The 13,313-nt window shown below is 45.5% G+C and overlaps 1 protein-coding gene across 10 annotated transcripts in view; it reads right to left on the reverse strand.

Annotated features, from left to right (window-relative positions):
* Positions 1 to 13,313, reverse strand: part of MAP7 (microtubule associated protein 7) — a 1,989,984-nt gene that overhangs the window by 68,348 nt on the left and 1,908,323 nt on the right. For 9 of the 10 annotated variants that reach the window (XM_069606765.1, XM_069606764.1, XM_069606762.1 and 6 more), the window contains one exon: positions 1,938 to 2,167. In XM_069606765.1, coding sequence (XP_069462866.1) covers positions 1,938 to 2,167 — 230 coding nt within the window. Of the gene's footprint in view, positions 1 to 1,926; positions 2,168 to 13,313 lie in introns of those variants that run through there. The other variant, XM_069606771.1, reaches the window with a different exon arrangement.

The following is a 13,313-nucleotide window of genomic DNA, read 5'->3' on the forward strand; positions in this document are numbered from 1 at the left end:
ATATATATATATATATATATATATATATATATATACACATACATATACAAGTTAACACCTGTTGGAGCTGTAGGGGGGCTGTGGGCACTATCCTACACATGATCTGGCAATGTTCTGCCATTCTGCAGCACGCTGATCTTGTGTTGGGTTCTTCCCCCCCCCTTGTACGCCACTGATTTGTGTGTTGGTCTGTTCCCTTCCACTATTGATCTGTCTGCTGGTAAACTCTTTTGGGTATAAAGATCTCTCTTGATGTTTAAAAAACATCATTTGACGCTCCGAAAGAGTGATATATGGCCTACAATTGATGTTTGGCTACATGGTGTGACGCTTCTTTCAATTAGGGAGACAGTGTCTTAAATTCAAATTACAGCACGTCAGGTATGATGATATTTGGGCCAACTTTAACGATCTGTATGTGTGATTTATTCTTCCACTCCCCCTGTTCCTTCCCCCTCTTCTTCTTTCTCTTTTTTTCTCTCCTTTCTCTTATGTAGACTTAATGTCATTTATGCAATTTGTGTTCTTTTTGATAGATTTTTGCTATTGACTTCCTTTTGTTGAAAAACCAATAAACATACATTTAAAAAACTAATAATAATTGAGGGAGGCTCTGAAAAAGGTGGCCAGTCCGCTGTTATATCTCTTCCCAGCTTTCTTATTTCATGTGTATAATATCCATCCAAAATCAGATCCTCCCCGGCCCATGTCTCTTAGAAAAGTAGTAGGTCATATTTACTGAGGTTTGATAAAGAAAATTGGCCTGAAGCATCTGCAATGAAAGAAAGAATAGAGAGGGTTGAGAGATTGGGGGTGTCATTTGAGCAGCTAGTATTGTGTTGTACCACGCTTGATCACTTGAATGACTTCCATCAGTTACAGTTACAAAAGGCTACTGAGGCTTAATGTTAGAGTTTGAGGGATGAATAATTTGTAGTCCATCAATTTCATCTAGGGAAGACAATAAGATACCCTCAGAAGTGAGGGTAGGACCAGTTATGACTCCCTCAACTTTCTCTCTATTCTTTAATGGTTGAAGATAACTTGTTCTCAGGGCTGAGGAGGATATATTCACTATGGAGTTATTCTTGGGGTAACAAAGGAATTTGAACAAGGATCCTTGCTATCTTCTCCAACAGCATAAGAATACACGTCCAAGTTAGATGGATAGAAGTGAGTCAATGAACTGATTTCTGTCCCATTCCTGTGCGGGCATGAGGCTTAGAGTGAAGTATACATGCTGCTGTTCTGCTGGATGCAAAGGAGACTACTATACAATCACCCTTTAATGTTTTTGGCGTATTGTCAACCCATTTGGTTCTGCTAGACATGAGCATGTCCTGTGGGCTCATAGTAGGACTGATGAGTTGTGTATTTATCCATTGTGCAGGTTTGATTGTTGATTACCATCCCCACACTTTGAGGGGTTCCACCCCTGGTCAAAGTTTTAGGGGGAGGCAAGAGAGTTTGTCCCCCCCACCCCAACTTTTATGGCACACAATTTTGTCCCACTCATGTGGAAGGGCTCCTTTCATTTAGATGTCATGCCCCCCCCCAACAATTTCAGCAAAGTTACTCGACTGGTTGCACCCCTGTAATAACTCCTACTAAAGACAAGAGACGGTATGACAGGCAGGCAGACTACTGTATTTCCCATGTCATGATAGTACAGCAAAAGTAAGATTAGGTTTAACTTCTTTTTCCTCTCTATATACCCCTATGAGACCCTCAGGGACGGAACACATAAGGTTAAATATTCATTTGGTATAAATGACTCTGCCACTGGTTATGTTAGCATCCCACTATTGTAAATATAACCAGTTAAAAAGTTCTGATTTGTTAGTTGCTGAAACATAAAACTATTTCTGCTTTTCTCACTTCAGGAGCATGACAAGCAACATTTCTAAAACAAAACATAATTGCTCATCAAATCTTACCTGCTGTTTGCTGTGTTTGTACGTTATCTACCTGAGCCAACTGACCTAGACTTTCTGTCTTTTCAAAGGCTAAAATTGGGTTGAAAGGAATGTCTGGGATATTGCTTCCATCGCTGTTAAAGGAATTCACTTTGGAAGGTTTAGTTCCGACAGGCAGGTTTATAAACTCTTCAAAATCTTCATTCTTCATAGACACCCCATTTTCATTTAGTTGTTTTTCTGTCTTCTGGCTGTTGACATAGATATTAACAGGTTATAAGTAAGTATAATTTGTTAACAACTGTAAAGTTACTTTGCACTACCAATCTGACAAACATTCCCAAACAAACATTTTTAAGGCAAACATTTTGTGACAAATCTGAGGATGTCGTCCCTTTTCCCGTAGGGGGAGACCTTTCCCATGGGGCCAGGACAGTGCGTCCACAGGACAATAGTCCACCTGGGGGTGGCGCACCGAGGGAGGTTCACATGGGGGAAGAAGCCCCTTATGAGACTGTGGCTGACCATTCTCAGAGAAAGCGGTATACCCCCTCACCAATACAGCTAAACCCTTCTCCAATGTTAAGTCCTCCTCCCCCCTCTTTTAATAGGGTCATTATGGTCTATTGTCAGGCTGGTCAACCTAATAAACCTGAAAAGACTAAACCATCAGACAATGTAAAGTATACTACATGTGGTTCTTGTTTGAGCACTGTGAAGATGATGACCAGAGTCCAAGGATCACTCTGGAGAAGCAGAGTGAGCGCTCTAGACTCTAACCGTGTGTGATTGGCCCAAAGCAATTCAACCATCAACGTGGGTGTTCAAAGACAGCTTAGCTGAGACACAGAGGGGGAGCTGTCGTCTGAGGAGGCAATCGGTCAACCGTGCACCAGCCGGAGTGGAGGAGAGGGAGAACTTGAACTTGGTCCAGGACTGAAGCACTGCTTGTGCTATTGCAACCCTCTGGGCATCCCAGACAATGGCAAAGCGCCCAACAGGGAGGATGCAAAGCCGGGGAGAACCAGACGTCTGCAGAGATGCTGCAGACATCTGTTCTCCGAACACTACCAGAGCCTCAAAAAACGTATGGGGAAGGATCCTTTTAACTTGGCAGTCTGGTTTGGTAGTCTGGTCTGAGTAATGAACCATTCTTAAGAAAAGAGTTGAAACCCAATCTCACTTCTTCCTCCGGTAGGAATTCTGTCGCCCATGTGATCACAGACTGAACACCAAAATAGAACTTGACAATGGCACAGGAGGCATTCACTGCTCTTAAAACAAGACTTTCTTTTCCCAAGCGCCCATCCTCTTAATATCCCTGTTTGGGCCAGAGCAGGGAAGGTGGAGGTCTTGAGGTTGGCTGTTGCTGCCTGTACTACCAAGCTCTCCGGGATGCATGTAATGACAATAACGCGGGTTTGGATGGCGCTGGACAGTGTTTTTTTGCCATTTCCCTTTCGACAGCAGGGACTGAAGCTGGCTTTTCCCAGGCTTCCAGCACTGGGGCTTCAACTGCCAGGTTGAAGGGAAGGAATTTTCATCAGCCCTTCGCTCAGAATGTCAGTCAGTTCAAAGAGTACTTTAGGCTGGGACAGGGCTGACAAATTCAGAATGCCAACAACTTTTGCATTAAACCACTGAAAAACCGCATGTGGCTTCCTTGAAATAGGCGTCAGTAAAAGCACTAACTCCAGGGAGGTGTCCAAGCCTCTGGCTTCCAGTATGTCAGATACTAGTTCCAACAGTCCTTTACCTTCCCCATAGATCTCTTCAGAGAAATCCCTGACCTCCCTAGAGCCAAGAAGTTTCCATCCAAAGGAGATAGGATCCCCTTCTTCATCCACAATATCTCCTAATTAGAACATAAAGGTACCTACAGGGAGCAAGCCATACTCTTGAATAGTTCTTGCATTGCCGGCACCATGTGATGTTGTCAGCGCCAGGGCCAAGTAAGGTGGTGCTATTCCGATGCCTGAAGGCAGAGACAATCGATGTTTCAACAGGTCATCGCCCCCGGGAATGGAACCGGCCCCATGGGCGGGCAGTGGTGGGTCCATGCAGGTTCCCTGCCGACTTGTCCAAGTGCAGTGGGACCTGTGGGTGCAATCAGCACTAAAGCCTTCAGCACAGAGACCAAAGTCATTGGCCCACGGCCTTGGCAAAGATGTCTAGCATCTTCAGGCTAAACGCCTCCCGTTCCTCTGGACTGGAGGATTTGGGTTGGAAATGTTATCTGCGTTGTCTCTGGGAAGTTCCTTGAGTGATGACTCCTTTTCTTTGAGGAAGAAGAGTAGTGTTGAGAGGAACTACTGGGTGAGTGGGACCTCTTGTGGTGCTTCTTCTCTTTGACATCCTCTCGCACCCTGAGATCTTAACCCAGATCACGTCACCCTTTTAATTGTGGAAATAGGTGACGGGTTTAGCTGCCCCCTTTCCTGTAGTTCCTTTGGGTGCATAGACTGGCACAAACCGCAGTCTTGCTTGGGGGTTGTGGTCCTCCCTGACACAGTACAGACAGATCCTGAGTCGGATGTAGTCCGTGCAGTGGTTGAAACCCAATGCCTTAACAGGGTTGGGCATAATTCGCCAAGCAGTGTCCTAGAAGCGATCAGGGTCTGCAAAAAACTAAGGTCACACAGTGCAGCGCCTCGATATATACTGGCCTTGACATGTCTGGTATAGGCTGCATAGAGGTATCAAGCGGAGCCGATGCAGAGCCACTTTATGCAGCCTGGTGGGGGAGACATTGACAAAGAACAGCTGCACTGGGAGATCGATATCATATAATCTGTGGGAGGAAATAATCTATTCAAAAGCTGTATCTGAGCACATCTAAAGGCTTCAAAGTAATTTCCATAGTAGAGAAACTTCGGTTACGCGATATACAAGCAGATGACGGTTCAACAGACGTTTAAAGCTGCTCCATTGAGCTGAAGACCTGATATCTAAAGGCAAGATATTACAGGGAGAACTGCTGCCCTGGAGTTCTAAAGATTTGCCTCCAAACCATGTGTTTTTTTAAATCCAGGCACCTTAAGCTTACTAAGTGAGGCTGATAGTGAGTGACTCAGACAGTAACGTTCAGGTAGATGTGAGAAGTAAAGTGGAGCAGAATCATGCAATATTTTCCAAAATAGAACTAGGATGTGATAATGAATTGTGCCTTATATTTTCAGCCATCCCACAGCTAAAAGGAATGGGGTGATACGAGTGTATTTTCTCAGCCAGTCCTGTACTGCAGGCAGTTTTGATGAAGATGTCTTTGATAAACTTAAATATACTGACATAGTACAATACAGTTGAAAATATAAGATTGCCTGAACGATTAAGATGTGATTCTCCAGTTGTAATAAAGGACAGACTTGTCTGAAATTAAAAAGGTGTAGTGATCAGCCTTAACCATCATGTCGATCTGAGGGCACAAGGAAAGCTCACTATCAAAAATAACATTGAGATTTCTCATTGGGCCCACTGGTATTTGAGGTGGGTCTGGATGATCAGGCTAGGCAAAAGGAATGGATGCAAGAGAATCATGTCCTAGGAGAAAAACCTCTTATGTAAGCAGAGCCAAGTGCCTCACATCCATTGTTCAACAGCTGATAGTAATACTGCAAACCTTCTCTGAACTATCTTGCAGATTGACAGAAATAGGAGTGTCATAGCGTCTAGCTGATACTGTAGACCACAGCCTGCCATCATCTGTGTCAGAAGGGAATGCACTAGTACCCTGAATTCAATCGATCTTCAAGAGTTTGATGCTGGACCTTTATTAGACCTACAAGCCCTGGGGTGGTGATACCTGATAGCAATACAATGAGGAACAACACACCAGGATGATTCACCCATGTCCAGCCAATAAAGATCCTCTAAAAGCCATGAAAGAAGTGCCCTGGAGCACTCTACAGCACCAGAAACTGATTTGTCTACACATAATGAATAAGCCCTCAGCAGGTTGATAACCAATCAAAGTGTCAGGAGAAGCATTGTTCATCCAGTCATCCATGTCAGGGTAGGCGTGCAGGCCTGATCATCGCTAGTAGGGCATCACAGGGGCGATAACCTTCATGAAGAACCTCAGTCTGACTGTAGCCAGAATGGTAGCTTTTGGAACTGGTGTAACTGGTAGTAGGCCCCCCTTCAAAATAACATGAGAAACGACTATGAGCTTTCAGGAGAGGGATGTGAAAAAGGCGTCCACAATTGCCCAAGGGGTCTTTTGCTGAATAATTGTCATTTTGTGATTGAACTTTCTTAAAAGCCTGTTTAGGTGCCTTTGGTCTAGAACCCAAACCATTCAAGGGGCTTCCTCTATAGCCCCTTTCTCCAATAGATGAGGATTGTTTGTGTTATTATGGGAAGGAGACTGATGCGAAGGAGTAATGACTTTGGTAGGACTGCTGTTTCTGGAGCCTCAAAATCGTGTTCTTAGTATAGCACTCAAAGGCATTATATTCCACAGAGACCTCATGGCACTAGGGGTGTCCATATCTATTTTTACCAAAGAACTTAATTGAAAATGCACAAGGTGACACTACTAAACCCAAACCAAATCCATGAAACTCTAAAATAAGGCACCCCTAGAACAGTGTTATGGATACAATGCACTATTGTTCTTTTCCATCACATCTCTCTTGAAAAAAAACCTGTGTATAGACAAAGCGTTAATGCCCACTCGTAGTAGCCGGGAAGAGAAAAATGGCACACAGAATCTCAACTTCATGTACAACAACACGTAATCAGCTTTTAAAATGTTACCTCAACACTCAAACATGAAGATCATGGAGATCATCAACCGACTTCTCTTGCAGTAGACAAAAGGTCTTTCTTCAAACTTTCCCAAATCCTACATAAGTAAAGATTAGCTTTCATCTACCCCCTCCTTTCTCCCAATGACTTTTATGTACTCATAACTCCATCCACCCACTGATGATCCCATCCATGCAGCCTCAACCTGTGAAAACATGTATTTTCCTCACATATATCACTCAGTTTCGCCAGTTAACATATATGCACCTATACCCCTTTCACCAAGTCCTTCATTTCTTGTAGCTCTTGCCTTCTCTGCCGAATCTCCCTGTGCAAATATGGAACACATAAAATACTGTTGCCCTGGAATTTGAATGTTCTTGCTAGCTGCCTCTTTTACATCATCAGATGAAAGCAGAGGTTCGGTTAACGTTTTGCACAAAGAAGTCATCAAATTCCATGGTAATCCTTTTGGAAGGCAATCCCTTTTTCTGAAGCCAAAAAACCATTATGCTTTGTTAGTAAATGGCTTTAATGACTAAATAAAAAATAAAGTCAATAGTTTTACAAAAGACAGGTACAATTATTGTTCCTTTCCGTGTTTGGAAATGCAATCTGGCCACATATGGGGACAGGAGGGTCACCAAGAGATCTTAAATTAAACTAAGATTGCCAACAGAATGTTTAAGACGACTTCAGAGGCTACACCAATGGAAGTGGTGTTCCAAACAGTGCAAACCATGCACGTCTTCGACTTCCTTACTCTTATTCCTTACTTAAAAACATTTAAGAATGTCTTATATGAATAAGGATGGCTACACATTGCCCTTCTTTGACATCACAATTTTCCAAATTAACCTCCTTTGGATGTTGGAGAAAAGTTCACCTTCTGCTGGTACTTCCACTCCATCTGCCCTTTTCTCCATATCTTCTTCGTCATCCAATTCATAGTTCTCAGCTATGACTTCCTTTCCCTCCCTTTTTAATCATAGAAGTGTAAGATGGTATTGAGGTGGTGGGACATAGTGGCAGGTGGGCTCAGCACATCAGACATTACTGGTCGAATGCTGTGGCTCTCAGCTCTTAACGGAAAGAATAGGTCCAGAAGGCTGCATAGGTGTTGCAGATGGATGAGGCCATCTTATAGGACAATGATGGAGGCTTTTTCACTGTCAGGATTGTCTTCTTTTCTTTTTTTTTAAAACACATTTTATTGTCATTTGAACAAAGCATGACATGAATCAACCAAAACAAATGCAGCACACCGATTGACATAATACAGAGGGAAGAGTAATCAACTAAGGACAAAACAGGGTAAGGTACATCTCCAGCTCATACCCGCCGTTTATATAACTCAGAAGATACCTCACATTCCACCACAGGATCCCATCAGCCAGCGTTCTCCCATTTGTGTCATTTTCTGAAATTTAGTTGGGCTCCCCGAGCATTGTATATTCTCCTTTCATAGGACATGCAAACATCCATATCAGAAACCCATTTGCCTTGTATAGGCACCTCTGAACCTCCCCTCAAACCATGGCGATATTCCTTTTTGCCAGAATAGCTGCGGTCGATATCAGTAGCTTGTCCCATCAGTTGTGGGAGTAGGCACGCCAGAAGGCCCAGCAATAAAAGCTTCTCATCAGCAGGTATCGGCTCATCAATCACCTCTGCAAGTTTATTCAGGACCCTGTCCCAGAAGCGATGGATAAGCGGACACTGCCATGTAATATGGAAAAATGTACCATCTGCTTGATCACACCTTAAGCACCGCCCTTGAGCAGCCCGGCCCCATCTGAAAAGCAGTGTCAAAGGATAATACACTGTGTGCAGAATCCTAAGTTGCACTAGACTAAATGGAGAAGAAATTGTCACGTCCCTTCGGGACATCAGGGCCGAACATCCTGTATGTTTGTAAACTGGGCACGTATCACATGGGTAATCTGGATATGGTGAAAACTTTCAGTCGCTGGGAGCTCGTAGGAGGCCTGCAGAGTAGGGAAAGGAACCACACCTCCATCAGTCAAAACCTGACCGAAAGTCAAAATGCAAGAGGCCATTTCTGGAGCACCCCTACCTTGTTAATCTCAGGCCAGAATAAATTGCGCCACAGGGGCTGTGCCAGGGATGGCCTCCCACCCCACCCGATACCACGGAACGATACCCCCCAAACCTTAATCACGTGTCTAGTTGTTGTTGGTAAGGTCTGTCCCTTCCCCGCTATAGAGTACCTGGGCCGGGGTGATCTCCCACATCAAAGCGCGCTCGGACCTGGTGTGGGGCAAATCAGAGTCCCCATGCAACCAGTCATTAATCACTGGCATCTGTGATTCCCAGTAATAACGTAGCAAATTAGGCAACCCCATACCCCCTTCCCCACACCGAGTGCTGCAACTTGGCCAGTGATCCTAGCTTCTTTCCCATTCCATAACAGTTCTCTGAGGACCGAATATAATCTGGCAAACTCGGACCGTGGAATCGGAGGTGGCGTGTTTTAAAGGACAGAGAGAAACCTGGGTAACAAGCATTTTAAACAGTGCCACCCATCCCAGAAGGGATATGGAAAGAGCGTGCCAATGTCTCAGATCCCGTCGAAACCACTCCACAATCGGATGGAGGTTACGTGTTAGAAAGCCAGGGAGGTCCAAATCAACATGAATCCCTAAATAGAAAAAGCCTGCCAATGAAACTTTGCAAGGGTTATCAATGGGTATCGCTTGATCAACACCCTGTACTGGAAATAGAATGGACTTGTGCCAGTTAACTCTGAGACCCATAGTCGCCTCACAGTCCCGCAGGCATTGGGTCATGATAGGGCAGGAAGTTCTCGGGTTGCTCAGAAATATTAGTAGGTCATCCGCATACAGGGAGATCCTATCCCCAAGTCGGATCTGTGCAGAGCTTAATGGCGAGGGGCTCCATCGCAATTTTTAAAAAGAGGGGAGAAAGTGGGTAACCCTGTCGCGTCCCCCACCTCAAGGGGAAGGGTCTGGATGTTACCCCATTCACTCGAACAGCGGCGACAGGGGCCACGTATAAAAGTTTCATCCAGCTCACAAACTGTTCCCCAAGCCCCATTTCCGCCATCAATGCTCACAAGTGCTCGCACTGGACCGAATCAAAGGCTTTTTCGAAATCTATCACTAGAAGAGCTAAAGGTTCGGGGAGGACCGAGGCTCGGAGTATGGCCAGATGGTGTCACCTGATAATCATGCGGTGGACCTTTGTGGGAGAAAGCCACACTGATCAGGGTGTATTAAAGAGGCCAGCAATCTATTAGCTAACACTTTTGCCAAAATCTCAGGTCCACTATAAGGGAGATGGGCCGGTAGGAAGAACATAAGTTAGGGGGCTTGACTTTTTTGGGAATGACGACTATGGTGGCCTGCCTCAGGTCCGGGGGCAACGTGCCTGCTTCCTTACTGTGGAGAAATAAATCAAACAGGCGCGGGACCGGTAGCATCAGGTCACCCACCCTCTTCCATATATCCACCGGGAACCCGTTGGGGATGGGGTATTTCCAAGATTTTAGCTGAAAGGTGACCTCTACAAACTCTTCTTCCATGATCTCCGAGTCCAGGTTAGTCGATTGGTCCAGAGAGGGGGGCGGGGGAGCACAACACTGTCCAAAGGTCTGGGGTCATTGCAGACTTGCGGTTCTGGAGTTCGATATAATTTTTAGTAGTATTGCGCGAAACATTCGCTATTTCAGAGTCCTCTGTGTGACCCACCCCATATTCATCCACTATTTCCCTGAATTTCCTATTCCCTTCATCTCGGCGCTCCAACCAAGCCAGCATCTTCCCCGCCTTATCCCTGTATCATATATTTTGCTCAGCCTATCCCTGTGTGCCTGTCTAGTAATATCCATCTGAATATTGCACAGCATTTCCCGGGCCACCAGAAGAAGCTGTTAGGGAGAATTCTCTGTAAGGCTAATTTCCCAAACCTAGTGAGTCCCTCAGCAGCTTTGCTGGATTTTTGGGGTTTATTTTTTTCTCTCCTGCTAAGAGTGAGATTCTTTTGCTGCCACTCTTAGACATGAGTTGAGGTGTTCCTTTAACTTTCCATGTGTTTTATGGGCTATGGGGTCTTTTACTCCATAGGGTCTTGTGTTTTTTGATGTGGGTTACACAGCACCCTCTGTGCCGTAACTCAGGGGTGTCGTAGAGACCCCCCAACATAGACTCCATACCCTGGGACTGACTACTGTCCCCAAGGGCATGTAAAGTCACCATTGGCTTTACTAGTCCCAAATTATGAACAGAAACCAGTACAAACCATCATATTGTGGACGTACTGGTCGGGGCAATTCGATTGCCCCGGGGTCTGTTGTTCGAGGGGGCACGTCTCCGTCCCCCCTGATCGAGTTTTGGCTGGTGGCAGTGGATACTACTTTTTATATTCGACAGCGAATATATCTCTATGGGATTTTCCCATTGTTCGAGGCTACCAACTTTAATTATTTAATTCTTATAGCCTCGTACATACCGCCGGTTTATTTAATTAATATTAATTCGCCGGTTGGTATTTTTTGCCAGAACTCGATTCTAAAATGGCGTTTGTGTTCTCTTCTGTGACTCCAACCCAAGTCGAGCCCTTTGTTCCACTTTTTGGCAGGCTTCTCCACAGAGGCCTCCAAAAGTGGTGCCACTCTGTCTGGGTACCACTTAGTGTGTGGGAGGGGGTTTAGGCACCCTGGACTGAGTTACCTTGGTAACTCAAGTCGCACTCTTGTGTGATTGGCCCAAGTGGTGAGCCGGCCGGCTCACCACTTAGCATGTTTGATTGACAGCTAGGCTGAGTGTATGGGGGTGTGCTGCATGAAAGCAGGGCTTTGGGGACTGGAACTTGAGAAGTTGCCACAGGACCGAAGAATCTGAGGAGGGAGAAGCTGAGCCGGCCTGCAACAACGACACCACCGGTGGAGCCCTGCTGAACCGTCTCACCACTTTTCCCAACGACAGAGGAGATCTCCAGCCCGGAGAGTCTTCTTCCTTCGACTGGTGGGGATAACTAGTCTACCTTCTTTTCTCCTTCCTGGAGCATCTCGTGGCTGCCTTGCCTGTGCCAAGCACCCCGGCAACCGGGATACCACGTTTTCACCAGAACCGCGAACCGAACGGGTAGTACCTTTGTATCAGAGAACTCCGCGGCTGGTTTCTTCCCTGGCAGTGCAACGACCTTCATTCTTCCTCCACGACAAGATCTTCTCCTCCTCTGGACGGCGCTGCGACTTGCACCCGCTGCCAGGAACAACTGCCCCCGCTAGAGGATCCTCTCCATTTAAGGTACTGTGTTCTGCCTGGCGTCCCTTGCAACCGTTGAACGGGGTGTATTAAATCCTCGTCTCTCGAACCTGGGTTAGCCTGGGACACCTTAGCTAACTTTTCTGCACTGAACTCAACCTTTTTCGAACTACCTACACAAACTTCGAAGACTCTCTGTAACTGTCTGATCTTGGGCATCTTCCGCCCGGCTCCCTTGAAAGTGGGCCTGACGCCTAAACTTCCTTGCTCACCAGTAGACTGTGCCTTCCTAAACTTGCTTTGGTTCTTTAAAAAGTGTTTAGTGTGTATGCTTCCATAATTCTGCTTTTCCCTCCCTTTTTATTTAACTTGTTGGAGTGCCATCGAACGTTAAGCGCTCACCTCTGTCTGGAAATAAGTGGTGTTAACTAAGACTTGTCCAACAAGTAATCAGGGATGTACATATGACAATAGTGATTGTGTTTTGAACTTATCTTACCAATGTAGTGCTAGTGTGTTTTATAAGAGTGTGTTAAATAAATAAGTATCTACTTTTACATCCAAGCTCTGGTCAGTGTTTGCTTGCGCTACTGTATTTCTGTACCTATTTTGTATGCTCTGTATACTGCCTAACTCTTCTTAAGGGAAGTCTGACTGCTCAGCCACAGCTAACAAGTGAATCTGTGTTGTACAGACTGCTACCAAGTGGGTTTACTGCCAAACACCTGTAGTCTTAAATCTTTTGCAGTGGTCCCTAAGGAAACTGCACAGGTTTCTGCCTAACAGAAGCCTATGTGTGGCAGGTGAATCTGATTGGAGAAAATCTTCCTCTAACTCCTTAGCTGTGCTTTCAGCTTCCCTCACTTGTTGTAAATGATTCTAGCGCTTACCGGAGATCAGACAAACCAATTCCTCTGCTTCCTTCCCCCCCTTCAGCACTGCCTTGTAGCCCGCCCAAAGCGTCACTGGACTGTCAACCGATACAGTATTAAGTTTGAAGTATTTTTCAGTTTTGGCCCTTATCCTTTCCAGAATATCAGGAAAGCCAAGATAACAGCTGCTAAGTCGCCACCCCAACTGAGGTTTGGGTCCATCCCCCTCCAGCGCAATAAGAAGCAGGGAATTGTCAGAGATGCCCCTTGCTAAAAACCTGGCTGACGAAACATGATGTGCTTGCATTTGCGGGACAAAAAAGTAATTCAACCTGGACATGGAGGCGTGTACCCTGTAATGGAATGAGAGAACCTCCGTTAACCACCCTCCACATACCACACAGGTCAACCTCTGTTGTGAAGGTACGCAGTTTTGTGGGCACTGTTGGGTCTCTGCCTCTCAGGTGGATACTGTCCACTGATGGATCCATTACATCGTTAAAAGCGCCTACCAAGATTCATAGGTC

The sequence above is a fragment of the Ambystoma mexicanum genome, chromosome 4p (assembly GCF_040938575.1).
Source record: "Ambystoma mexicanum isolate Mex_15411 chromosome 4p, UKY_AmexF1_1, whole genome shotgun sequence".
NCBI classification, from domain to species: domain Eukaryota; kingdom Metazoa; phylum Chordata; class Amphibia; order Caudata; family Ambystomatidae; genus Ambystoma; species Ambystoma mexicanum.